The sequence below is a fragment of the Rhinatrema bivittatum genome, chromosome 1 (assembly GCF_901001135.1).
Source record: "Rhinatrema bivittatum chromosome 1, aRhiBiv1.1, whole genome shotgun sequence".
In the NCBI taxonomy this organism is placed as follows: domain Eukaryota; kingdom Metazoa; phylum Chordata; class Amphibia; order Gymnophiona; family Rhinatrematidae; genus Rhinatrema; species Rhinatrema bivittatum.
In genome coordinates this window covers 135,282,334-135,309,780 of record NC_042615.1, presented here as the reverse complement: position 1 = coordinate 135,309,780, position 27,447 = coordinate 135,282,334, and the positions used below count along the sequence as shown (strand labels likewise).

Sequence of the window (27,447 nt, the reverse complement as noted above, 5' to 3'; positions counted from 1 at the left end):
AAGATGATGTATATAGGGAAAAATAACCCTTGCTGTAATTAGATGATGTAAGGTTCCATATTAGGAGTTATCACCAAGGGAAAAGATCTAGGTGTCAGAGATGATATCATATTGAAATCTTTGGCTTAGTGTGCTGTGGTGGTCAAAAAAAAGAAAACAATGTTAGGAATTATTAGGAAGGGACTGGCAAATAAAACGGAGAATGTCATAATGCCTCTGTATCGTTCCATGGTGAGACCGCACCTTGAATACTATGTGCAATTCTGGTTGCCGCATCTCAAAAAAGATAAGAGTTGTACTGGAAAACGTACAGAGAAGCGTGACCAAAATGATAAAGGGCATGGAATGGTTTCCCTGTGAGGAAAGGCTAAAGAATTTAGGGCTGCTCAGCTTGGAGAAGAGACAGCTGAGGGGGGATATGATAGAAGTCTACAAAATCATGAAAAGACTTGAACTGGTGAATCGGTTATTTACTCTTTTGGATAATACAAGGACTAGGGGGCACTCCATGAAGTTAGCAAGCAGCACATTTGAAACAAATCAGAGAAAATTCTTTTTCACTCAACGCACATTTAAGTTCTGGAATTCATTGCCAGAGGTTGTGATTAAGGTAGTTAGTGTAGCTGGGTTTAAAAAAGGTTTGGAAAAGTTCTTGGAGGAGAAGTCCATAAGCTGCTGTTAATCAATAGGGAATAGCCACTGCTTTTTACCAGCTTTAGGACCTTGGGATCTATTTAATGTTTGGGTACTTGCCAGGTACTTGAGACTTAGATTGGCTACTATTGGAAACAGAATACTGGCCTTGATGGACCCTTGTCTGGACCATTATGTCATTTCTTATGTTCTTATAATTTTCAATAAATACAAAGAGCCACACTGTGAACCTGTATATGACGAAGCCAAACAAAAACAAAAGGTATCGACCAAACAAAATCCAAAAAATGCTCTTCACCAACAAGAACTCAATATTATGTGAAACGGAACTGCATCAGCAAGCCTTAGACAACGTGCTTAGTTGTGATCTAAGCCGTCCGGTCTTTTCTATCATTTGCGGTCCGAGAGAGATTTTGAAAATGCACCAACCGGTGCTTAAGATGTCTGTAAATTATTTGTCTATGCCCATCAACTTTTCTTTTATAGTTGCATGTTCGTATATATCTCCAAGAGTAGACTCAACTATAAAAGAAAAGTTGATGGGCTAAAAGAAAAGTTGATGGGCATAGACAAATAAATAGTTTACTGACATCTTAAGCACCGGTTGGTGCATTTTCAAAATCTCTCTCGGACCACAAATGATAGAAAAGACCGGACGGCTTAGATCACAACTAAGCACGTCGTCTAAGGCTTGCTGATGCGGTTCTGTTTCACATAATATTGAGTTCTTGGTGGTGAAGAGCATTTTTGGATTTTGTTTGATCGATACTTTATAATTTTCAAACCACACAATGGCATTTGTGTGTATGTGGCCACTCGCATATTTGCTATAGTATTTTATAGTATATGCATATGATATGTAATGTTAGCAGTAATTTTGGTGGTCTACAGATCATTTATTGCCATTCAGGTCCTGGAGAAAGCAGAGCAGAGAGTGTGTTGGAGCTGCTTACCCTGAAATGAGGACATCCACATGGCCTTAATTTTTGTACAATTTTCCAGCACAATTGGAGAAAAGAGAGTGAGTGAGGAGAGCATGTGGCACTGCTCCTTTCCATCCCTCCCTGAGGAGGTAAAGAGCAGGCTATGCTTTTGAATTCCAGGCCCCTCTACTCCTGAGAAGACTGAGGAGAGCCGGCAGCGCATACCAGTCTGCAGAGGTGCACCAGATTGAAGAGGAAGCCTGGGCTATACTGACCCAAGAGGGAAAGGAGGGGTTACTGGCAAGGGTAATTTTCTGGGGATTAGGAGGGATGCAAGGACCACCAGGGATTGGAATTTAGTCTTGCAGGCTGTAGACCACTGTGAGATTCATGGGGGGCTTGGGTTGGAGGAGGAAGTTAGAAAGAGAGGATGTGGTTATGGCAGTTAGGTATACCTGGGTTTAAAAAAGATTTGGATAAGTTCCTAGAGAAAAAGTCCATAAACTGCTATTAATAAGGAATAATAGCTTGGGATCTATTTAATGTTTGGGTATTTGTGACTTGGATTGGCCACTACTGGACACAGGATGCTGGACTGGGTGGACCCTTGGTCTGACCCAGTATGGCATATCTTATGTTTTTATGTATCCTCCATCTCCTCTTTATCCCAATGATCCTTCAACCTCATCCCCCACCAGTGATTAACCCCCAGTCATCCTTTGCCCACCAGTGCTTATGGGCCAGGTTTAGAGTGTGAATAGTGTATTTGGAGACATCCTATCCCTTTGCATAGGTCCCACCTCATCTTCAGCCTCCACAGTTTCAGGTTCTTTTTGTCTACAAATTAAGCCCAATGAGTACATTGATGCAATTTTCCTTTCTCTTTGTTCCTGTTGGATGTTATGGCCATGAAATATGTTGTAGCCTATTCTTCAAAGTCTTCCCTTATTTAAGAAATTTAACTTGCTGATATAGGGCATTAAAGAGCAGCATGTCAACGTGGACTGTGTAACTATTGAATTCCCTGTGTTAACTTCACTCTGTTCTTAAAGCTTTAATCCTTTCACGTCTACTGATCCAATGTGGGAAATAATTGGAGTGAATGGTGCTTCATTGTTTGCAACATAACAGAAACAGGGGCCTATCTAAATAAATCTTTTTCAGGAAAAAATGTATCATTTATAAGATGGAAATTTGTCTTTTTACCACAGCACAAACAGTAGTAATATTTATAGTAAATATATGGGACCCTTCTGATGATCAGGTTAAATGTCCGAATGGATCGTCAGATCAGGATAGCTGTGCATTTAAATACAACTGTGTTCTTTTAGCATGGCGAGAAGAGCTACATAGCAAGGATGGAGAAGCTAATGAAGATAAAGTGAATTTGTATCTCAAGGGTTAGCATATTTACATTTTTTGGCCAGTTGTAGATTAACACTAAATGCCAAAGTGTTAATGTGCAAGTCATTTGACCAGATATGGTGGTCGAAGACTACCTAATTCTGCTAGTTAAACACTTCTGTGACCTTCATACAGCAGCCATCTAGTGACTTATCCAGCTGCATTATTAAATATAGCCAGCTATCTTAAAGTTATCTAGCTAACTATAGCCATCTTACTTTAGGACAGGTCTTTGGTCTGTCCAAACTTAGGCCTAGATTTTCTAACATACCGCGGCATCATGAATCACACGGTGCAGGGGGGTGAAGCGGGGGGCGGGCCTGCGATAGCCAGCAGCAATTGCACCTCCGCGGTGCGATTGCTGCCGCTTTTGCACCCAATAGTGCCATCGTAAAAGGTGGTGCTATTGGGCGCGAAATTGGAAGTGAAAAGGCTCCTTACACCTTTTTGCCGTCCACGCCGTCTTCGTGGCATCCGCCCCGACTCCTCCTCTTCCGGGGCAGACGCCGCCCCGCCCCCGCCCCTTTTTAAGCTATCGCACGCGAAAAGGGACTTTTACTGATTTACCCTGGGAGCTGCGGTGAACATGGAACTTGGAGCAGTTTTTTGTTTTTTTTTTTACTCAAAATCTAACTTCTAGTAACAGAAAAAAAATAAAGCCTAAGCTTTATTATTATTCTGTACCGCAGACACTGAGGGGGAACCTTCGGGGGAGCCAGTCCCCTAGCTATCAGGGGACTCAGAACCACACGGGCTAGCACCGCCAGGGATAACCAATTCCCCCCCACCCCCGACTCTACCTGAGGGATGGCCCAGGCACTGAACCTAGCACCTCAGGGAGCAAGAAAAATCCATCTCACACAGAGCTGCAGGTATACATGACCACCATCTGCTGGAGTCAGAGAAATATTGGTGAGCTGCAGGTGGCACACTTGGAATAACAGTGCCTCGAAGCTTTGCTCTCTGACTCTACCTGCTGAGGGGAGTGCATAAATCACTGGTCTGGACTGATCTGGGTATGTACAGGAACTCCCCCCTTACCAGCTTTCTGGGCTGTAGCTCTGCTGTCCATTTGTCTCCTGTTCAGTCTAGCAAAACTAGGTCTTAGCTCTTTTTTTGATTAAGGAAAAGCCAAACAAATGCATGCTGCAAGTTCTTCATAACAAAATTCCTTCTTCCCAATTGGATAATTTGACCCTTTAATTGCATTCTTTTATTTATTTATTTATTTAAAACTTTTCTATACCGACATTCATTTGCATATCACATCGGTTTAGATGGAACAGGTATAAATTAACATTGAAAAAGGAAAGAGAAATTACAGGGAACAGGGTGTTAAAGGAACTTGGCTGTTAAAGGGAGGCAGTAAAGCAAAGTCTGGAAGACAGTAACAAAGTGTTAACAATTAAACTTAAGGCATAAATAAACTAGGTGGTTAGGAGAAATAAAGGGCAGGGGGAAGGGGCTAAGGCAGGGTAGGGAATGAGGGGGTTGAGTATGGGGAGGAAAATAGTACTGAGGCAAGTACAATTGGGAGGAAGGAGGAAGCATGTACAATGGAAAGTGCAGTGGAGGTGGAGGGATGTGATTATGAAAAGGCTTGTTTGAACAGCCAAGTTTTTTGTTTTTTCTTAAAGGTCTGGGTGCAGTGTTCTTGGCATAGTTCGGGGGGGGGGGGGGGGGGGGGGGCGCATAGAGTTTAGGAAAGGAAAATAGATCATCTGCTTATTTTCATTCCTGTAATACCACAGATCAGTCCAGAGACCCACACCTTCAATGCCGAAAGACTGAATTTCCTGCCAAGTTGATACTCAAGTTTTACCGTAAAAAAAACCCCCAAAACAAGAGGAATTCTTTTTTAGCAGGATCTACGATGTTCCAGTTTCAGTGTTTTTATTTGTGGACGAGTGAAGTCTTCAGTTTTGGGGGTTTCCAGCCCTTTAGATCTATTCACCTATGCGAGGGATTTTAAAATATATCTTTGCTTGGGTACCGGTCAATACTGAGGGGATTGCAGGTGGCACTTTCAGTTATGTAGTAGTGACTCAAAGTTTTGTAGTCCTTGCCATTGCTATTCCAACATCCTTAAAGGGCCCAATGAAAGTGCCAGAGTCTGAAAGCATCACAAAATAAATATGAAACTGCCTCGCTCCCCAATCAAAGTAGTCCAGCCAGACTTAGGTAGGGGGTGGCCAAGGTTTTCATCTATGATTGGGATGGGGGTAGTCAGGCTCTTGCCCCTTCCTGCCTCCTCCTCTACAGCCACACACTCATGGAGATGTGTGAGTGAGTGCCGGAGGAAAGGAGGGAGATAGTGTGTGGGCACAGGAAGGGAGATGGATGATTCAGGGTAGGGAGAAATAGTAAAAATCAGGTGTGAGTGGAAGCGGGCTTAACATCTCTCCAGATCCCTTCTCCACTTCCAAGAACCTCCCTCCCAGATCTCTTCCTGCCACCCTATCAGCACAAGATGGGGGGAGGGAGATGCAGGCTATTCTGCACCATTTTTCTCCTTGACCCAGCTCAGCCCATGTTAATTTCTACAGGGAATGGCAAATCCCACAGTCCTTTCCAGGAGCCCTGATGATAGTCTTGTCAATCTAGTTCAAGTACTTTCCCTTTGATAGTACCTGCAATATCTATTATTCAGAACATTTCAAAATTAACATTTTATAAATTTTTATTCAAAATTAAATATTCAGCAAAGCAAGACTTGTACAACATTTTGCATATGATTTACATACAACACCACCAATATGAGATTCATGAAAATGCAATTGAGTTAATTACCAAAGTACCTATTGCAGCATGAATGCAAAACATACCACTCCTCCCAAGTATCAATGGTATCAATAAGGCATAAGAACTTAACATGTACCAGCTTAAAATCGTTCATAAGTATTTCAATTGAAGACCTTTAAAGCTTATTTTGCATTTTCACACAAACCATCCACAGTGGACTAGCCAGCAGTAGCAGATGCTACAGCCAGGGTAACCAGTCCTCAACACATGAGAAATACAAAGCAAATTGGATTAGTCTGCTTTATCTTGTTGATTTTTCAAAATGCAATAAGAATTCCTCATTTTATATCTAGAAATTTCTTTGTAAACCATATTTCACAGTTTAAAAATGTTTTATAGACAAATACAAATCTATATTACTGTTGAAATTGCTTCTCACAACTTGATGCCTTAGAACAGTAATCCCTCCTAGACATGTCCAAAGAAGTTGTTAGCCTCTTTTCTCCTGTCCCCAGAGGTGATTTTCTCAGTTCATCTAAGTGCTATAGTACTTAGCACCAACATATTAGAATGCTACCTTTCTGTCTACATCTGCACAGTTTCAAAACCTCTGTCCAAATATGTGCTATTTAGCACAGAAACTCACATTCTATGATGCCAAGGTATGGTTGTGAGCTGGGAAAACAAAAACCTGATAAGTCTACATATAGTTGTATCTAAAAGTAGATCCTCAGATAATACCACAGATCAGTCCAGTATCCTGGGTTTTGCTTCTCTGCCAGCAGATGGAGACAAAGTTTTACTGGCACTGCCATATAACCTAGTGTACCACCTGCAGTTCCTAGTATTGACCTGTACCCAAGCCAAGATGGTAACTATTAAACCAACACGAAGAATCCTGAACCCAAACTCCCACAAGCAGGAGTAAGGTAAATTCAGAATATTGGCATTCGTTCTAATAATCAAACTTAGCAAACAAAGATGTGAAAAGTAGTTTTAAATCCCGACTATATCAGGTTGAAATTCCAGGTGCTCAAATATTTATTTTATAACTTTTATATACCGCTTATTCAATGTGGGTAGACCTAAGCGGTTTACAAATCAGACATATGTAATACATAATGCATATCCAGCATGGCTCTCTGCTTCATGGCATGGGAGAGGCTGATACATCAAGCATTTCCAGCATAGCTCTCTGCTTCAACAGCAGGGGAATAAGAAAAGCTGAGGCTTCACGCATATCCAGAATAGCTTCAACTGCAGGGGAGAAGAAAAAAAAAAAAAAAAAAAGGATTCGCACTCACAAAGCAGGGAGTAGCTGGCTTGTTACGGCGGTTACTACCCTAAACCAAAAGGGCCTGATACTTCACTTTCAATGCATAACCAGCATGGCTCTCCGCTTCAACGGCAGGAGAGAAGAAAAACAACCAATAGGGGCTGTATGACATAGTCTGGGTAAAGGGAATAAACATGGGTGTAGCTTGCTTATTGCAGCAGTTACTACCCCTAACTAATCAAGCTAGGTATTTCACTTGGATGCAGCTCCATCACTGCTCTCTACATTAATGGTGGGGGTGGAAGGGAAATAGAACCAAGAGTTAAGAGAAAATGATAAGTATGAGAGAAAAAAATGTGTGAAGCTTGCTGGGCAGACTGGATGGGCCGTTTGGTCTTCTTCTGCCGTCATTTCTATGTTTCTATGTTTCTATAATAAAAGCAAAAAGTAACTGAATACGCTAATAAAATATACAATTTGTCTAAAAGTATGGGAGGTAAATCAGAGTGAAAAGAAAGGGAGGGGAGTAGGAAATTAAAAAAAAGGGTATTTGTATGAAAGCATGAATAGTTAAGTTTTTAGTTGCTTCTTGAATTCCTTGGAAGTGAATAGTAATCAGATTATCGGGGAGGGAGATCCACAATGAAGGGCCAGCAAATCGAGAAAGCTTGATATCTCGTGAGATCTAAACTGGCCAGGTGTACAGTAGGAATCTCAAGTAAACATTTATTGGAAGAGCAAAATTGTCATGAAGGTTGGTAGAGCCGAAGAGTACATTGCCAAACGGTTTTATTTAAGTACTGCATATTTATTGGTAATTCAACAAATTGAAGTTCTTATATCACTGTACTAAACCAAAGTTTCAAAAGCTGTAGTCCCGACACAGCCATGTTTCACCTGTCTGCTTCTTCAGGAAGGACTAAGCATAGACGACTGAACAAGCTACCTTCACGGAACAAGCCAAGCATGGCCCGCTGCATTTGCCCTCCTGCACATAGCAGGAGTGATTGAAATGGGAAAGTTACAATAACACCACCTGACTCAGCCCCTCCTGCTCGTGGTGGGAGAGATTCCATATTGCTGCTGAATAGAAAATATTTGCTTCGGCGCCATGGTAATCCTCCTCACGCTGTCAGCGGGAGCTAAACCAAGTAGTGCTGCCCTACTTTAAGTGAATATATGCTGAGTGAGAACACTTGTCCCTGTACCTTAGGACTCCTTCCCCCTGCTCTCAGCAGAAGCCTCAAACATGGAGCTGCCAAAAAGCTTGCCCTGGTATCAGGACTCCTGTTTCCCCCCCCCCCCCCCCCACTTTAGTCAGTATATACTACATGGCGCATAGAATACTTTACTGCTTCAATGGGACAGGAACGTGTACCTTGGTGATACAGGACTTCTTTTCCCTGCCAAACAGTCACTACTTGTGCGGTGCAAGAATTGCCAAGCTGAACTCCTTCCTGCTCCTTGTGGGGGCCAATCCCCATGGCGCAATGAAGGATTCACAATGGCGCCACAAGATTTTTCTACCCGGACCCAGGAGCCAGTAGAAATGTGCCACCTGCTTCAATTGCTTGCAGATAGCAAGACCGTGGACTATAAAGAAAACTTTCCTTATCATGTCCAACCCTGAGGCAACAAAAACCCACTCTCCACCTCCCCTTAGTAGACATTGAACCAGCTATCCACCCCACCCTGCAAGATGGACAATATCCACACTCCCTGCCTCCAGCCAGCTGACTATCAAAACAAACTTTTACATTTATTTATTTTTTTTAAATCAAAATTAAATAGATAAAATGACAGCACATCTGAGGAACTACAGCAGAGCGTACCCTAGAGGGGAGGAGAGGGAGAGGACTGAAGGAACCAGCACCATCGGCTTTTAGATTTCTCTTGAGGCAGAAGCACACCAAGGGCCACTAACCCTCTAACTCACTTAATGTCTCAGTGTAGCCAGCGGATTCCAACGGTGCTTCATGAACAGAACTCTGGATCGAGCTAACAAAAAGGTTACCAAACCCCTGTTCATCCACCTCGAACGAGGGGGGGGGGGAGGGGAACGGCCCCTCCAGGACCTACACCCTGGGAGCATCCAAACTTTCTTTTGCTTCTTTCTATTTATTATTTATTTACTCCAGACTGCAGGTGGCACACTATATCTATATGGCAGTGTCAGTATAACTGTTTCCAACTGCCGGCAGGGAGGCAAAATCCAGGAGTCTGGACTGATCTGGGATACGAACAAGAAAAAAGTATTTTTCTACTAAGCTTAAGAAAATGTGGATATGACCAAGTAGTTAGGTAAATTTTGTCAGAAACAGATGCTTACCTCAAACAAATCTGACCAGATCAGAATGTGGCATTGTTTTTTGAAAAATAATCTTCAATTAGTGTCTTTTATGATGCAAATATTTACATGATAAAGACCCTATGCTAGATTTATGCTCAAGCAAATTCAACAAGCGGTAATTCTAGAGCAATCAGTACTTGTATTTCAAACATGTGCAAATAGTAACAGGAAGTCATATCCAAGGTAAACTTAATTTCCAAAATAAACGCAGGTGGTCCGCCTGAGTCCTGCTGTTCTTACAGCATTAAACAAAAGCTGGTGACAAAATGATTCTTGTAGCAAAGGTTTCACAAAACAGTTTATTCCTATATACATAGTGCAACTCGATCAAAATGCATAAGTTCTCATACATTGTGGCTGGACTGATTTTTTTTCTTCTTTGTACAAGTAATATGCAATTGATTTTTAGGCTTGGAGAAAGTTAAATATCCCTACAAATCAGCCAACTGAACAGAAAAAAAAAAAGACGTAAAGCTCCATTTTTACTTCGGAAACCAGTCCTAGAAGTGCAAAGGCAGCAACAACTCCAGCTGTAATGAGAGTTAACACAGGATGGGTTTTAAGGAAGTTCCAAGTGGTTAGTCATTTGGACTGGTTTCTAGAAAAATAGGTCAGTATATGTTGGAGTTTAATCAGACGTTCTTGTACAGACATCATAGAGAGGACTGAAAGCTGATATCTGCGGTCCACAGGTAAGACTGCTAAAAGCCACCAACACCAAGCAGGTCCATTTGGCATTACCTAAAGTTCATAAAGGAATCACTTGTTAGCAAATTAAACAGAACAAAAAAGGTATACAATAATATTAAATATAAATATCCTTGTCTTAAACAGGCATGGAGCATACTGACCAATCAAGAGCAGGGATAGGAGGAATTTATTCACAATTGTTGCTTTCCTAACTGCAGTACTGACTACACTCTACAAAAGGAAGCCTATTTCGGATGGCCTTAGTATGCTATATACCTGCCTTGTTCATGCTGCCTCTAACTTATTGCATAAAGAATTAATTTTTCAGTTATCAACACAGAAGTATTAAGCCCAGTAAAACAATTAACATTAACTGATCTTAGGGGCTGGTTCTTTACTTACCAGTCTTTCAAACGACACTGCATTGTCCCCGAAAGGACAAACCAAACCCATGTAGGCAGCCCAGGATGGGCTTGTGGACTGGCCTGCCTTCCTTAGAGGAAAGGAAATTATAAGGTAAGAATTAATTTCACCTTCCTTTGCTCTTAGGCAGGCCAGTCCACACCGATAGGTTGTACCAAAGCTACTCCCAAAATGGGTGGAAGGCTGCCTGGAGTCCTGTCAACACCACCGTAACAAAGGCGTCCTCTTGAGCCTTCATATCCAAGCAGTAATGCTTTGAGGATGTATGTAAAGAGGACCATGTTGCTGCCCAGCAAATAGACAGGAGATAACCAAATCTTTGCTCACGAGACTGCCTGTGCTCTAGTGAAATGTGCCCTAACTTGCCTAGGCAATGGTACATCAGCAGTCACATAGGCAGCCCTAACCTCTAACAACTGGCTACAGTCACCCATGAGGCAGATAACCCTTGTCAACCTCCACCATGGAGAACGAACAGCCGTTCAGTCTTACTCACAGAGTGAGTAATCTTCAAATACAGCACTAGATGCCACTTCATATCTAAGGCATATGATAACCGATAATCCCACTCATCTCTATCCCTGTCCAGTGTGGGTAGGGAACTAGATTGATTCAAATAGAACTCCAATAGCACCTTCGGCAAAAAAACAAAAACGAACAGTCTTGAGCTGAACTGTCCCCAGAGTTATCCACAGAAAAGGCTCATGGCAGAAAAGAGCTTGCAGCTCGGAGATACACCTTGCTGAACAGATCGCTACCAGGAAATATATTTCCAAAGTAAGCAATCACAAGATCATGCACTGGCCGAAAAGTAAGGCCCACCAAAAATCTCAATACCAGATTGAGATCCCAAAGAGGCACCAGTACATGCAACGGAATCAATAATCTAGAAACATCTGGATGGGAGGAGAAGGGCCTATCATTAATCTGCACCTTCTGGATGTTTAGGGTCAAGCCATTTACCAACCCCTCCTGCAGAAATTCCAAAGTCAGTGGAAACTCCACTCAACAGGGTGAGAACTTCTCACCCCACACCAGTTCTCGAATATTCTCCAACCCCAATATAAGCCAGAGATGTAGACCAATTTCTAGCTAATAGCAATATGGATATCACTGCCAGCGAACATCCACGTCTCAGCAGACGAGCCCTCCATAAGATCTGGATTTTCGTGCATGACTGGCCCCTGATGCAGAATCTCCTCCCTGACCTGCAGCCTCATAGGACTGCCTACTAGTCATTGGAGGTTTGCATACCATGGTCTCCATGGCCAGTCTGAAGCCACCAGAAGCAGACTTGGAATGACAAACTTCTGAATTACCCTGCCAAATATTGGCCAGGGAGGGAAAACATATCAGCTTGCTCCATGGCCACTGTTGAATGATAGCATCAATTCTCAACATTCTTGGGTCCTTTCTATGACTGTAGAACAGTGGCACTTTCTCGTTGCTGTGGCAAGCCATTAGATTCAGATATGGCTGACCCCATCGAGAAACTATGTTAGTATAATGCCTGTCTGATGAGAAAGTCTGCCCTCGCATTGTCCTTCCCAGAAATATGAGAGACAGATTAAGCCTGAAGATGCTCTCAAGGCATGGGCAAAGCAACATCTATTTCCTTTATCGCGTGATGACTTCTGGTTCCACCCTGATTTATGTAGGCGACTGTCATGACATTGTCCAACAACACCCTTACTGTTTGACTTGTCAAACCCTTGGCTAAACAGTAGACGTGCCAAGCAAACTGCACGTGTTTCCAATCTAATGATGGTCCAGTGTTGTTCTTCGGCATTCCACAGACCTTGCGCCATGAACTCTTGACAGTGAATCCCCACAACCCTGGAAGCTCACATCTGTCATGAGCACCAGTCAGTCTGTCTCCAAGGGCATGCCTCATGAGGTGTTCCCTTTGAAACCACCATTATAATTTTGCATGCACCTCCATCGGCAAGGAGAACCTTACTCTGTACTCCTGGGACTGCAGAATCTAACATGACAGCACAGCATGATGAAGCGGCTGCATATGCACCTTCACAGAGGGTACTTCCTTCAACGTTGCTGCCATCGACCCTAAGACTTGTAAATTACTTCACATTGTTGCACCAACAGCTAATCCCAAGGATTGCACTTGAATCTCTAACTTTCAGATTCTTTACTATAGCAGAAACCCTCTGCCTCATGCCGCCTCTAATTCCATTATGAGAAATTCCAGGGTCTGTGTTGGCTATGGACTGCTTTTGGCTAAGTTCATTACCCAGTCCAGCTCTTGAAAGAGAAAGATCACCTTGCGAGATGCTAAGAGACTATTTCACACCCTTGGCCTGATTCAACCAGTTGTCCAGGTATGAACAGACCAGAATACCCTCCTTGTGTAGAAACGCCACCACCATGATCTTGGAGAAGGTTCTGGGCACCATAGCCAGGCCAAACAAGGCTTGAAACTCATAATGCCATCCTAGAAAGGAATGCTGAAATTCCTGTTGTATGGGGATATGTAGATATGCCTCAGTCAGATTGAGATGCGATAAACTCCCCTTTCTGTACTGCTTTAATAAAAGAGCGCAAGGTTTCAGTTTTGAAGTCAGTCATGTGGCCTCTTGCCCCGACAAAGCGTGGACACGCTCTAGTCTTCTGACAACCACAGAATCTTGGAATCACCCCATTGATTCATCATCATCTTCCAGTCAAATCTGAGCAAGGAAAAACCCTTAAACAGTACCTTTGTCAAATTTGATATAAAATTTGCATTCGCCTACTAGTACTGCAGCCACAGGAGGCATCTTGCTGTTATAACAGAAGCTACTCATCTAGTAGGTGCATGCATTAAGTCACAGCCCATGTCCACCAGAAATGCAGTACTTGGGTCCAATTTCGGCCCACTCTTGTCCCCCTCATCTTGAGCCTCAAGTGATATGCAAGCTCGCGCAAGCCACCATACAACAGCAAGAAGAGATCGGCAAATTTATTGCCATTGCCTCAAATGCCTGCTTAAGGATAGCCTCAATCTTCCCATCCTGTGTATCCTTTAGCACTGCCACGTCTTTCGCCGGAATGGTCTGCTTGGTAACAGCGCACACTAGTGCATCAACTTCAGCAAGTGCAGCTGCTCCCTCGTCTTCAGATCTAGGGGGTACAGGTCCTCAAGGATCGTCCCACCCCTTTAAAACTAGCATAACCACTCCAGGTCAAAAACGTCTGCACTGCCTCCAGGAATGGAAAAGAAAAATAACACGCTGCCATCCTTAAAGTAACCAGGATGGGGCTCATAGCGCCACTCTCGTATAGTCCAAGCACCTTCAGGCAACTGAGCAGGGCCCTGAATGGCTCCAAAATCAGGAGAGATTCCACATCTCTCTCAGGAAGAGGAATCCGAAGTACTCCTGGATCCATCCAACGGGCTGTGCTCCTCTGCTTTCTCACCAAAAGCAGCTCCTCCCTTTTCGGTGCTTGTAAAACCTGGCCATCGAGGGTGAAGGCCTGGAATGCTTTCCTTCCTGATGGGGCTGAATAGCCCTGACAAGGTAAGAGGGTTGCTCCAATGGTGGTAAAATCCTTAGAGGTCAATTCGCCCTGAGCCTCTAGGCCACACTGGCATAAGCTAAAGAACTGTGACAGCTGACTTGCCCGTATTTGACAAGCTGCACAAAAGCACAGTTTACCTGTAACAGGTGTTCTTCTAGGATAGCAGGATGTTAGTTCTCACATGTGGGCGAAATCATCTGATGGAACCCGGCATGGAAAACTTTTGTCAAAGTTTCTAGAAACTTTGGCCAGCAGATTAGTGGCAGGCTGGGCATGCTCATCCGTGCGTCCATGCAAGATCCCCCTTCAGTCTCGTAACATAGCAAAATAAATGAGCGCAAAATAAAACAAACCGAAGGTGAACCCAACATCGTGGGGAGGCGGGAGGAATTCCTGAGGACTAACATCCTGCTGTCCTAGGCAAACAGCTGTTACAGGTATGCAACTGCGCTTTCTCCTAGGACAAGCAGGGTGGTAGTCCTCACACGTGGGTGAGTACAGAGCTCCAGACTGCCCCATTCAACCAGAAAGAGACCAACAGCGGCTGAACAAGGTGCCAACGGGCACAACACAACTGTGGCACTGTGGGAAAACGGGGGCAGTCTATTCCCACAGGGAGCACAGTAGAGAGAGTTGGGTTCAGGCCTGGAACAGGTTGCACAGGACGGACTGACCAAAAGCACTGTCCTGGCGGCTATCCCTATCAAGGCAGTAGTGAGCTGCAAATGTGTGGAGAGAACTCCAGGTTGCAGCTTGGCAAATCTCTGTGACAGGGACTGCACGCAAATTAGCAGACTCTGCCATGGCCTGCACAGAGTGAGCCTTCACCCTGCTAGCTAGATGAAGGCCTGCTTGTGCACAGCAGAAGGCAATGCAATCCGTCAGCCAGTTCGATAGGGTTTGTTTACCCACCACTGCACTCAGCCTGTTAGGGTCAAAGACACGATAAGCTTGGTGGACTGTCTGTGGCTCGCCATGCAATCTAGGTAGAAGGCCAACATCTGTTTACAGTCCAGATGTGGAGAGCTCGTTTCCCTAGGTGGGAATGTGGCCTTGGAAAGAAAGTGGGTAAACAATTGACTGATTGATGTGGAAATCAGTCACCACCTTGGGCAGGAATGCAGGACCACATGGTCATGGAAGAACTTTGTGTACGGTGCATATGTAACCAGGGCCTGAAGTTTGATGACCTTGCGAGAGGAAGTGATTGCAACCAGGAATATGACCTTCCAGGACTGCAGAGGCTCAAAGGGAGGCTGCATCAGTCTTGCCAGGACAACGTTAAGGTCCCAGGATGCTGCCGGTGGTCAAAGAGGGGGCTTCAGTTGGAGGAGACCCCGTATGAAAAGGCCAATGAGGGGCTGGACCGAAACGGGCGCACCAGTGACACCACAGTGGTATGCGCTGATCGCGCTGAGATGCACTCTGATGGAACTGGTTTGGAGTCCAGACTCTGACAAGTGCCACAGGTAGTCCAGCTGCTGGAGGAGAAGGCATGAGAAAGGGTCCAACCCAACACCAGAAGGAAAAGTGTTTCCATTTTGAGCTGTAGGACTTCATGGTCGAAGGTTTCCGGGATTCGGTCAGGACCCAAGAAACACCATCTGAGATCTGTAAGGGTTGGAGGATCATGCGCTGAACATTCAAGCCGTGAGGGCCAATGCCTGGAGGTTCAGGAGGCGCAGAATTCTCTGGTTCTGAGGTCAGGTGCTGTCCCCAGCGGGATGAGCGCATGCACCAACAGGTCCTGGAGAAGTGGGAACCAAACCTGGAGAGGCCAGGAGGGTGCCTCGAGGATCATAAGAACATTTTATTTATTTATTTTTAGATTTTTATATACTGGTGTTCCTGTATTAAAATACAGATCACATCGGTTTACATTGAAACATAAAAATTACGCCAAGAGGCGGTACATATAACAAGGTTATAGAACTTGGAAACAGGGAAAACATAAGAAATTTCCATGCTGGGTCAGACCAAGGGTCCATCATGCCCTGCATCCTGTTTCCAACAGAGGCCAAACCAGGTCACAAGAACCTGGCAAGTACCCAAACACCAAGAAGATCCCATGCTACTGATGCAATTAATTCAGTATTCACTGATCGCTAACCAACCTCTTTCCCTTTTCAACAATACACCAACTTGAACATACAAGGGAATCCTCGTGTGGTGGTATTCTTGTACGGAGGTTTTCGATAAGGGTAACCGATTTGCAGTTATCCTTTCTTTAATCTCCGTCTATTATTCTTTTATTAAAGTCAAAAATATTTTAATTGTGATTTTTCAATTTTTCTTAAATCCCTTCTCCCCTGCCGCTTTTCCGACCCACTGACTAGTCTTATGTCATACTTATCAAGGTCGTCGCCCTTATTGAGGTCTCATGGATACGGAGCTGCTTGTCCGGGACTATGGGAGAATTTGCTGTGTCCTATGTGGGGTTCACAGCATACTGAAATCTTGTCAAAAAGCTTCTGCTGTCTCACGTGCGACGCAGGCAAACACAGAAGGCGTCGCACGTGAGACAGCAGAAGCTTTTTGACAAGATTTCAGTATGCTGTGAACCCCACATAGGACACAGCAAATTCTCCCATAGTCCCGGACAAGCAGCTCCGTATCCATGAGACCTCAATAAGGGCGACGACCTTGATAAGTATGACATAAGACTAGTCAGTGGGTCGGAAAAGCGGCAGGGGAGAAGGGATTTTAAGAAAAATTGAAAAATCACAATTAAAATATTTTTGACTTTAATAAAAGAATAATAGATGGAGATTAAAGAAAGGATAACTGCAAATCGGTTACCCTTATCGAAAACCTCCGTACAAGAATACCACCACACGAGGATTCCCTTGTATGTTCAAGTTGGTGTACTGATGCAATTAATAGCAGTGGCTTTTAGCTAAGTAAACTTGATTAATAGCAGTTAATGGACTTCTCCTGCAAGAACTTATCCAAACCTTTTTTGAACCCAGCTACACTAACTGCACTAACCACGTCCTCTGGCAACAAATTCCAGAGCTTAATTGTGCATTGAGTGAAAAAGAATTTTCTCCGATTAGTCTTAAATGTGCTACTTGCTAATTTCATGGAATGCCCCCGTCCTTCTATTATCTGAAAGTGTAAGTAACAGATTCACATCTAACTCATTCAAGACCTCTCATTATCTTAAAGAGCTCTATCATATCCCCCGCCTCAGCCGTCTCTTCTCCAAGCTGAACAGCCCTAACCTCTTCAGCCTTTCTTCATAGGGGAGCTGTTCCATCCCCTTAATCATTTTGCTTGCCCTTCTCTGTATTTTCTCTATCGCAACTATATCTTTTTTTTAGATGCGGCGACCATATCATGGTCCCTCGTCCTCCTGAAACTTTGACAGTCTTCGAGAGGAGTGGGAGGTGGGTACGCATACAGGAGGCCCTTCCTCCAATGAAGGGAGAAGGCATTGCAGGCCAGATGGCTGTTCCCTGCTACTAGGGAGCAGAATCTGCTCAACTTGTGATTGAGAAGGAAGGCGAACAGGTCCACATCTGGCGTGCCCCAGAGGCGGAATAATTTGGCTGCTACCGCAGGGTTGAGGGATCACTCGTGTGGCTGGAAGGACCGTTTGAGGCGGTCTGCCAGCATGTTGAGGTGACCAGCAGGTAGGTTGTCCGCAGATACATCCCTTGGGAGAGGGCCCAGTTCCAGACATGCACTGCCTCCTGGCATTGGAGGAACGAGCCCATGACGCCCTGCTTGTTGATGTACCACATCGTGTCTTGGTTGTCCGTCCTGATTAGAATGCCCTTGGATGACAATTGATCCCGGAATGTCCACAAAGCAGTGTGGGCTGGAAGGGAAGTTCGCGTTCTAGATTGGGGAGGGCTTTCCACCAGGTCAAGGATAGCTTGAGAGGGTCAATGACCATGATCAGAGCCTCTAGATCCTGGGATGCCTGCTGCCATTGGACCGCAAGGCCCACTGAGGGCTCCTCATGTGGAGGCAGGCTAAGGGAGTCACATGGACGGAGGCCACCATGTGGCCCAGCAGGCGGAGTAGGAGACTGGCTGACACCCTCCTGCTGTTGCGGATTAGGGTGGTCAGCAAGGCGAGGGCAATCGCCCAGTCCTTGGGCAGGAAAACTTTCGCTTGTGCTGTATCCAACCTGGCATTTATAAAGTCTAGCTGCTGGGACAGACAGAGGTGCGACTTGGGGAAGTTGATAATGAACCCCACAGTCTGCAGGGTCTGAACCATCAAGGCTAGAGCTTGCAAGGCTCTGGAGCAGGAGTTGCTCCTGACGAGCCAGTCGTCCAGGTATGGGAACACAAGGACCGAGCGATTGTGGTGGCTGCCCCCCCCCCCCAGACTAGACAAACATCCCGGTACCTCTACACCTCACCGCCTCTGATCCTGAATGGTAGTGCTGGGAGTGAGGTGGAGGGACAGCCTGAGAACAAAATTCCTCTTTATCTGAGATCAGCCTTTTGTCAACTGGAAATATAATTGGGCCTGTGGCTACGGGGGAAGAGGATGCAAGCCTTCACTCCTGTGCACACCCGTCTTACGTCTTTTTTTTAAAAGCAGAAACCTGGCAAAAATGCCTTGACTCAAATGCTCAACTGAGGGAGAGTACCAGACTGATCACCTCGGGAACTCTGTTTCTCCTTTTCTCTCTCGTTTTTTTTTTTTGGGTTTTTTTTTTTTTTAAACTAACCTATTTCCATGAGGGGATATGCATGTCCACCATCTGCTGGAGATTGAGAATACTGGCAGGCTGTCTGGGCAGGGCTACATCGGTGATGTCACTGAATCAGTTTCTCTATCTCCATCTGCAGGTAGGAGTGCATAATCCACAGATATGGACTGGCCTGCTTGAGTGTAGAAGGATAAGCAAAGGGGATCTCAGAGGGAGTGGTAGGGATTGTAGAACTGAGTAGTTGATATGGATGGGCAGACGGGTTAGGCCGTAGGTTTGTTTTCTGCCATCAGGTTTCTATGTTTAGTAGAGCTCATCTTTACCAGGTTATGGCACCAGGAGCTAAGATTTCTCCCCCTCTCCCCTGTTCAGCCTCTAGCTTTCTATCTAGACTAAACCAATCAGTGCAGTGAAAATCCTTCAGAGTAGGCCCACAGACCATAGGCTCTCTTTCAGTACATGTGTATCCTGAGTCTGTCAATTAGATGTTATCGCATGATGACCCTCATAGCCTGGGCCAGTTCAAGCAGCATGAGTCAGGCTTGGGAACTGAGCCCAGATCTGAACAAGCCCATCATATGGCTTTTTAGATACCTATATACAAGGGTTTAACCCTAGTTTTCCAAGCTAGGTTCAGGTTTATGGAGGTGAGTCTGAAACAGTGTTCAACAACATCTTAACTGCGTCAAGAGCACATTGGTCGTGTACAAATCTGTGGTTCCTGTCCTTCATTCAAGCTTGTTATTGTGGTATGTGAGCCACACCTAGTGAACTGGTATAGATTACAAGAGGGAAGATCTACCAGACAAGTAGAAGTCCATGGTGTACAGAATTTTCCCCCTTTCTATCTCAGCCTTCTAACCAAGACAGATTCCTCAATAAAAAGATAGGAATTAGACTGACTTCAGATTGCGAGGTCAGCTGGTCCATACAGAACATGGGATACTTGTACTAGATCCAAACTCTCTTGAGCCATGTGCTGACAGGGAATACAAAGACTCCAACTCCAAGTGAGGCTTAGTGCTCACCTGCTTCAAATTACAACTCAAGTCCTTCCAACTCCTCTGACTGAAAATGGAGAAGCAGAACTTGACCATGCTCCAAAACATATCCTTGAACCAGAGTGAAACCTAGTTGAGGGTAGCTTTTACATGGCCTGACCACCAATGCAACCATTGTCTGTTCTCTGAGCTTATGTAGCAGGCGTCAAGGCTAGCTTCCAACTGGACTTACTTGCACTGGTCAGATAGGCTTCCTAGTTTCGCTTGCTGAGTATGAATGTAGCATGGCAACATTTTTTTTCAACAGCTGCACAACAAGGTATTGTAGTCTTTGCTCAAAAACTTAACAGTACTCATGATCCATCAAGGATAGCTTCTGGGAGTAATTTAGGCACCTTTTACAGACACTGGATTTTTTTGGACTCTGACAAAGAAATGAAAGTCAGAGGATAACGCCCCCCCCCCCTCCTCCTCACTCCCCAACTGAGTAGCAAGCTGTACAATGCAGTTCAGAAGAGTCAAAGTTCAGGTTGTACGTCAAGCCAAAAAAAAAACAAACAAAAAAAAAACACACTACAATTGTCAAAAAGTCTAAAGACTAAAAGGGGTAAAACCCTAAAATAACGGGTTTCAAAATATTCTAGGACTACAGAAGCAGAAAGTACAAAAACCCAGTACAGTGACAGCAGCCAGTGGGATTTCTTCCTCACCGGCCAAGAAAAAAAAAAAAACCCCAACCCAACAGCTGCAGGTTGAAGACCCTCATATGCTTGAAAATGAGTGTGGCTCACTATAGCTGTGTAACAGAAAGCAGAGTTGCTTACCTGTAACAAGTGTTCTCACAGGACAGCAGGATGTTAGTCCTCACATATGGGTGACATCAGGATGGAGCCTAATCACGGAACAGTTTGGTCAAAGTTTCTAGAACTTTGACTGGCACCTACTGGGCATGCCCAGCATGCCATCAACCCTGTGGCCACACGGGGTCCCCCTTCAGTCTTGTGTATAGCAAGAAGTACGTGCAAAAAATAAAATAATAAATCGTGAACGAACCCAACTCCATGGGGTGGTGGGCGGGTTTCGTAAGGACTAACATCCTGCTGTCCTGTGAGAACACCTGTTACAGGTAAGCAGGGCTTTCTCACAGGACAAGCAGGATGGTAGTCCTCTCATATGGGTGAATAGCAAGCTGAGGATGCCCGAGAAATGCACCAAAAGACGTGCAACAGGTACAACAACAGGGGCGGATTTGGGTAGGAGGGCATCCTGAAACCCTAAATGGGTCACTGGAAGGATGTTGGGAAGTTAAACTGAAAATAAGCTGTGAAGAACCAACTGGCCAAAGATGGAATCTTGCCTGCCAGCCTTATCTAAGCAATAATGGGCTGTGAAAGTATTGAGAGAGCTCCAGGTAGCAGCCTTACAGATGTCAGCAAGTGGTACCGAACGGAGGTGTACCACTGAGGTTGCCATGGCCCTGATAGAGTGTGCTTTTACACGGTCTCGTAGCGGAATGCCTGCTTGCTGGTAGCAAAAGGAGATACAGTCCACCAACCAGGAGGAAAGGGTCTGTTTTCCCACTGGATTTCCCAATTTGATGTCATCGAAAGAAACAAATAACTGAGTGGACTTCCCGTGGGCTGACGTGCGCTCTAGATAAAAGGCTAGGGCACATTTACAGTCCAAGGAATGCAGAGCCTGCTCTCCTGGGTTTGAATGGGGTCTTGGAAAGAAAGTAGGTAAGATGGATTGATTACGATGAAATTCTGGTAAAAATTTAGGGTGGGTGCGGAGCACTACCCTGTCATATAGAATTTTAGTTTTAAGGCGAATAGGTGACTAATACCTGCAATTCACTAACTCTGCGAGCAGACGTTATAGAGAGAAGAAAAATTACTTTCCAGGTGAGATAGCGGAGATCGCAGGAGTGGAGAGGCTCAAATGGAGGTTTCATGAGCTATCCTAAGACCACGTTAAGGTCCCAAGCAGGAGCCGGAGGGCGCAGTGGAGGTTTCAAGTGGAGCAAGCCTCTCATGAAGCGCGTGACTAAGGGTTGTGTCGAAATAGAGACATCTCCCACGCCGTTGTGGTAAGCGGCTACCGCACTGACATGCACCCTTATAGAGGAAGTTTTCAGTCCTGACTTGGACAAGTGCCAGAGACAGTCCAGAAACTTCGCAGAGGAGCAAGTGAAGGGGGTCTATGGATATGGATGTGCACCAGACCGTAAACCTTTTCCATTTAGAACGATAAGATTGTCTCGTGGAAGGCTTTTGTGAAGCTACCAGGACTCGGGATACTGACTCCGAAAGGCTAAGGGGTTGGAGTATTAACTTTTCAACATCCAGGCTGTCAGGGACAGGGCTGGGAGGTTGGGGTGGCATAGGCGCCCATCGTTCTGAGTTATCAGAAGTGGATCCTTCCCCAGAGGGATGCGCCAGTGTACTGATAGGTCCTGGAGGATTGGGAACCAGACTTGGCATGGCCAGTGAGGGGCTATTAGAATCATTAAGCCCTTGTCTCTCCGTAACTTCACGAGAGTCTTCGATATGAGTGGAAGTGGAGGGTACGCGTAGAGGAGACCGCTGGACCACGAGAGGGCAAAAGCGTTCTTCGGCTGTTAGTGGCAGCTGCGAGTGCGGGAGCAGAAGTTCTCTATTTTGCAGTTGTGGATGGACGCAAAGAGGTCTATGCGTGGATAACCCCAACGCTGGAAGATTGTGTCCGCTACCGTGGGGTTGAGAGACCATTTGTGCGGATGAAAGGTTAGACTCAACTTGTCCGCTAGAACATTGTTTACGCCCGCCAAGTAGGTCGCCCTGAGGTACATCAAGTGGGAAAGAGCCCACGCCCATATCTGCGCAGCTTCCTGACACAGAAGGTAGGAGCCCGTTCCCCCTTCCTTGCTGATGTACCACATCGCCACCTGGTTGTCGGTCTGAATCAGAATGGCTTTGTTTAACAGGCAATCCTGAAAAACTTTGAGGGCATATCTGATTGCCCAAAATTCCAGGAAATTTATCTGATGTTTGGCTTCTTCTGGAGACCAGGTTCCCTGAGTCTGCAGGCTGTCGACATGAGCACCCCAGCCTAGGTTGGAGGCGTCCATCAAGGTAATCTGAGGTTCTGGAGCCTGAAAAGGAAGGCCTTGAAGGAGATTGGAGTGTTGCATCCACCAGGTCAGCGACAGGTGGAGCTGCTTGGTAACATGGACAATGCTGGACATTGGATGATAAGCTTGAGCCCACTGGGATTTCAGGGTCCACTGTGTGTTACTCTCATGGCTAGGCGGGTCATGGGAGTGACATGCAAGGAGGATACCACGTGACCCAAAGTGAGGAAACGACGAGCTGTCGAGTAATCTCGAGCCTGGAGGTATTGTGCTAGGGACATGAGAGTACGAGCACGATCTCGAGGGAGGAAGGCTTTTGCCTGTATGGTATCCAAGTCCGCCCCTATGAAGGATAGGGTTTGAGATGGAACTAGCTTGGACTTGGCATGGTTGACCAGAAACCCGAGAGACAGAAGTGTATGGAGAGTTAGACGTAAGGAGGCTAGTGTGTCCTTTTGGGTTGGAGCCCTTATTAACCAATCATCGAGATCAGGGTAGACATGGACTCCTTGACCCCTGAGGTAGGCCGTGACCACTACAAGGCACTTGGTAAAGACTTGAGGTGTGGATGCTAGGCCGAATAGTGTCTGGAAGTGTCTGGGGCCGACTAGGAACCGAAGGAAATTGCGATGAGATGGAGTGATAGAGGTGTGTGTGTACGCGTCTTGAAGATCTAGAGAGCAAAGCCAATCCTCTTTGTTGAAGAGGAAGCAGGGATCCCAAGGTTACCATCCTGAACCTTTCCTTCTGTAGATACTTGTTTAGGGCGCGTAGGTCCAGGATTGGACGAATGCCCCCTGACTTTTTTGGAATGAGGAAAATACGGGAATAGAACCCCTGCCCCTGTTGGGAGAGGGGCACTGGTTCTATCGCCCGGGATTTTAGGAGGACGGAAACCTCCTCCTCTAGGAGAGAGGAGTGGTCGGATGATCCCCATGTCGGCCGAGGTGGGGAGTCTGCTGGTACAGTCAGGAAGTTGAGGTGGTAACCTTGAGTCACTACAGCAAGTACCCATTGATCTGTAGTGATCGTGTGCCATATGTTGGTGAAGTGGCACAACCGACCGCCGACGGGTAGGGATGGTAGAGGAGGTTGGCATATGCTCTCTAGCGAGGAGTCAAAATCCTGAAGCTGGGCCCGGCTGAGGGGCTGGCTGGGTCTTCTGAGGCTGAGATTGTCTGGACTGACCCTTCTGGTAAGGCCTGGAGGGGCGACCCTGAGAAGCAGGAGGATAATATCTCCTTGGCTTGAAGGACGGCCACTTAGAGCCCCTTCTGAATGTCCTCTTGGAGGTGGACGAGAAATCAGAAGGCACCGAAGAAAGTTGATGTAGCATCTCATGGTGGTCCTTAAGCTGCACCTCGGTTTCCTGGATTTTGTCCCCGAAGAGATTATCTTCAGCACAGGGCAGGTCAGCTAAATGGTCCTGTACCTCTGGTCTTAGGTCGGAGGACTTTAACCAGGCCCGCCTCCGTGCACTAATCCCTGCTGCAGACACCCTAGAGGCGGTGTCAAAAATATCATACACAGCACGGACTTCATGCTTGCCGGCATCTAGACCTTTCTGAGCCAGGCTACTGAGTTGATCCTGAAATTGGTCGGGCAAATTCTCAGAGAAATCCTGGATCTTCTTAAAAAGGCCCCTGTTATACTGGGTCATGTATAACTGGTAGGAAGCAATGCGAGAAATAAGCATTGAGCCATGGAAAACACGTCGGCCAAATGCATCCAGGAACCTCTGTTCCTTCCCTGGAGGCATGGAAGAATGAGGCTTAGAACGACGTGCCTTCTTCTGGGCAGACTCCACAACCACAGAATGATGGGCCAACTGTGGTTTCTGAAACTCAGGGGCTGTTTGTACCAGGTAGGTGGCATCTGTTTTCCGGTTCACTGGAGGTACAGAGCCTGGATGTTCCCAATTCCTCTTTAGTAGGTCCAGAAGAGCTTCATGAACAGGTATGGACATGATTTCCTTGGGTGCGTCTACAAATTGGAGCACTTCCAGCATCTTGTGCCTGGAGTCCTCTTCTGTCTGAAGCTGGAATGGTATGGCTTCAGACATTTCTTTTATAAAATTAATAAAGGACAGGTCCTCTGGAGGAGAACATTTTCTCTCCTCAGGAGGAGATGGTTCTGAAGGCAGGTCATCAGTATCTTGGGAAGAATCATCGGTCCAAGGATCGTAAGGTTGGTCTCTGGCTCCCATGGGATCTCCAAATGGTGCTATACCTGAGGGATCAGGTCTAGGCACCGATGGCACTGGAGGAGGCACCGACAGTGGCACCGATTGAGGACGATGCGGCATCAATGGTGGAATAGGCACAGATGGAACCGGTGGGCGAGTCGGTGGCAGGACTCCAGACGGTCCGGGCATAGGTTCTGGCCTTGGTGCATCTTCATCCTCCGACGACAAAGGAATCGGGATGGAAGGCGTGGGACATACTGGTGTCTTCGGTTCCACCGGTGGAAGGGCACCGATCAACGCATCCAGTCTCCCGAGTAGTGGTGTGAGCACCGTGGGAATCGGGTCAGTGACCGTAGGTGGAATCTGTGCTGGTGTTGATGGAGGCTGGAAGCCCTGTAGCGCCTTTATGATGGCCTCTTGGATCATCCGATCCAATTCCTCGCGGAAGCCTGGGGCATGAAACCCCAGCTCCAGAGTAGGAGGCAGCGCTGGCATAGCCGGAGGGTCCACCGGTAAAAGTAGAGTCGTGGCTCCTGGCACCACTAAAGGTGGGGAAAGTCTCTGTGACCCAGTCGCAGAGGAGGATGGGGGCTTCTCTGGGCAGGGTTTCTTACTTGGTGGCTCTGTCGACGTCGATGCCGAGGGCTTGCCTAGATCGGCGGACTGAGCTTTACGATGGTAGTGCCGACGCTTCTCCTGATGTTCACCTTGGTCCTTTTCCGGAGCCAAAGAGGAAGAAGTCGACGCCTTTGGAACAGTTTGTGCCGGGTGGGCAGCACCGGTGTCCCGCTGCTGGTGAGAGGTCGATGGCACTAGTTCAGACGATGTCAAAGCGCTTGATGGAGTCTGTGGCTTTGTCTGAAAAAGAAACAATCTTCTCTGAGCAGGCCTTATGGCCCTTCGGTGTCATTTGGTGCAAATTAAGTCATCATGGTCCGACCCCAAATACAATACACAAACCCTATGCGAGTCTGTGATGGTCATTGTCCGAGGGCAATCGGGGCACCGAAGAAAACCAGACGCTATTGCTTCGACAACAATTTAGACGCGATGCAGTCGATGGCCGGGAGGCCCCAAAGGGAAAACTAGACGGGAATTGACTGCAACTGAGGGTAAAAGCCTTACCTTATGACCGCGGATATGGATTATAGAGAGGGGGACCCCGGATGGGGTAGAATTTTTTGAAATTTTTTAACGAAGTTCCGTGAGGAAAATTCCTTGTCAGGAATCTCTAGAGAGCTCCTTAATCCATGTGGCTACTGCTGTGCGGAAAAAAAAAGAGAATGAAGGGGGACCCCTGCTGGATGCAGGGTTAGTGCCATGCTGGGCATGCCCAGTAGGAGCCAGTCAAAGTTCTAGAAACTTTGACAAAAGTGTTCTGTGATGATCCTGATGATGTCACCCATATGTGAGGGCTACTATCCTGCTTGTCCTGTGAGAAAATCATACTACTAAATCTTACATGGCATTCACATGCACACAAGACAATACTATTAGTATAAGATTTCCAATTGTGATTTACACAAAAATGTCTGAATCCTGTTCATGAAACATATAGCTCCTATTACTGACACTTTTGCTCACCTGTATGTTTTCCTCCCTTTCCGGCATTGATCCAAAATGGTGAAGAATCTGGCTCCGAAATTTAGTTCTTAGGTTCTGAAACCAGCTGCAAGCTTGACTGTAAACTAAATCATGAAGCTCCTGAAGTTTATGCATCTCTTCTTCATCCTCAACCTATGTTAAATGTGAAAAGGCACATGTAGTGTGGCACTGCAAAAGTCTGTACAGAGTAGAAATTGATACTGAATGCCACAGAGAAAAAAGTAAATCTGAAATCTTAGACAACTAAGGGGACAATTTTCAAAACAACTGACCAAGGTGTAAAGTCCCCAGGTACTTTGAAAATTTGTACAAAGTCTGCAGGTGCAAAGGAAAAATTTGCATGTACTTTCCCTTTGAAAATTGCCTATGGGTATGAATGGCCTATGGATACCACCTGCTTTTTGTGGGGATTAAATTAGGCTGGGAAATAGCACATGTGCATTTAAAAATTCCATGTATACATGGTATTTCCTAATCGTACCCAAAATATGCCCCTCAGCTAAATGTGCACACGCTATGGAACCCTGCAGGTACTTTCAGCCAAGTTAAGGATGGACAGCTTTCAGACATCCCTTTTATCCTGATAAATGGCTTTTGAAAATTGACACATTGCAAACCTACCAACATATAAATTAATATGCACACAATGCAAAAATTGTACCAAAACCGAACACAGCATTTTTCATAGCCTCCTTGAGCATTACATTAATGGTTCCCAAGCTCTTTCATTTGGGATCAGGTTTCAAGTGTCAAAAAAGTGGCAGAACCCATTACAAAGAGACATCAAATCTAATTTCTAAAAAAAACAAACCATTTATAGGATTGATGTTGCAAATGAGATACTGTATAGTTGTTCGAAGTATGCAAAAATCTGTTCTAACAATTCAGTCA

The 27,447-nt window shown here is 45.6% G+C and overlaps 1 protein-coding gene across 2 annotated transcripts in view; it reads right to left on the bottom strand.

Annotated features, from left to right (window-relative positions):
* Positions 1 to 9,634: 9,634 nt before the first annotated feature.
* Positions 9,635 to 27,447, bottom strand: part of LONRF1 (LON peptidase N-terminal domain and ring finger 1) — a 150,776-nt gene continuing 132,963 nt past the window's right edge. For both annotated transcript variants that reach the window (XM_029587204.1, XM_029587202.1), the window contains 2 exons: positions 26,536 to 26,688; positions 9,635 to 10,090 (listed from right to left, as the gene is read on the bottom strand). In XM_029587204.1, the coding sequence (XP_029443064.1) occupies positions 9,932 to 10,090; positions 26,536 to 26,688 (312 nt within the window). In that variant the 3' untranslated portion in view covers positions 9,635 to 9,931. The remainder of the gene's footprint in view (positions 10,091 to 26,535; positions 26,689 to 27,447) is intronic.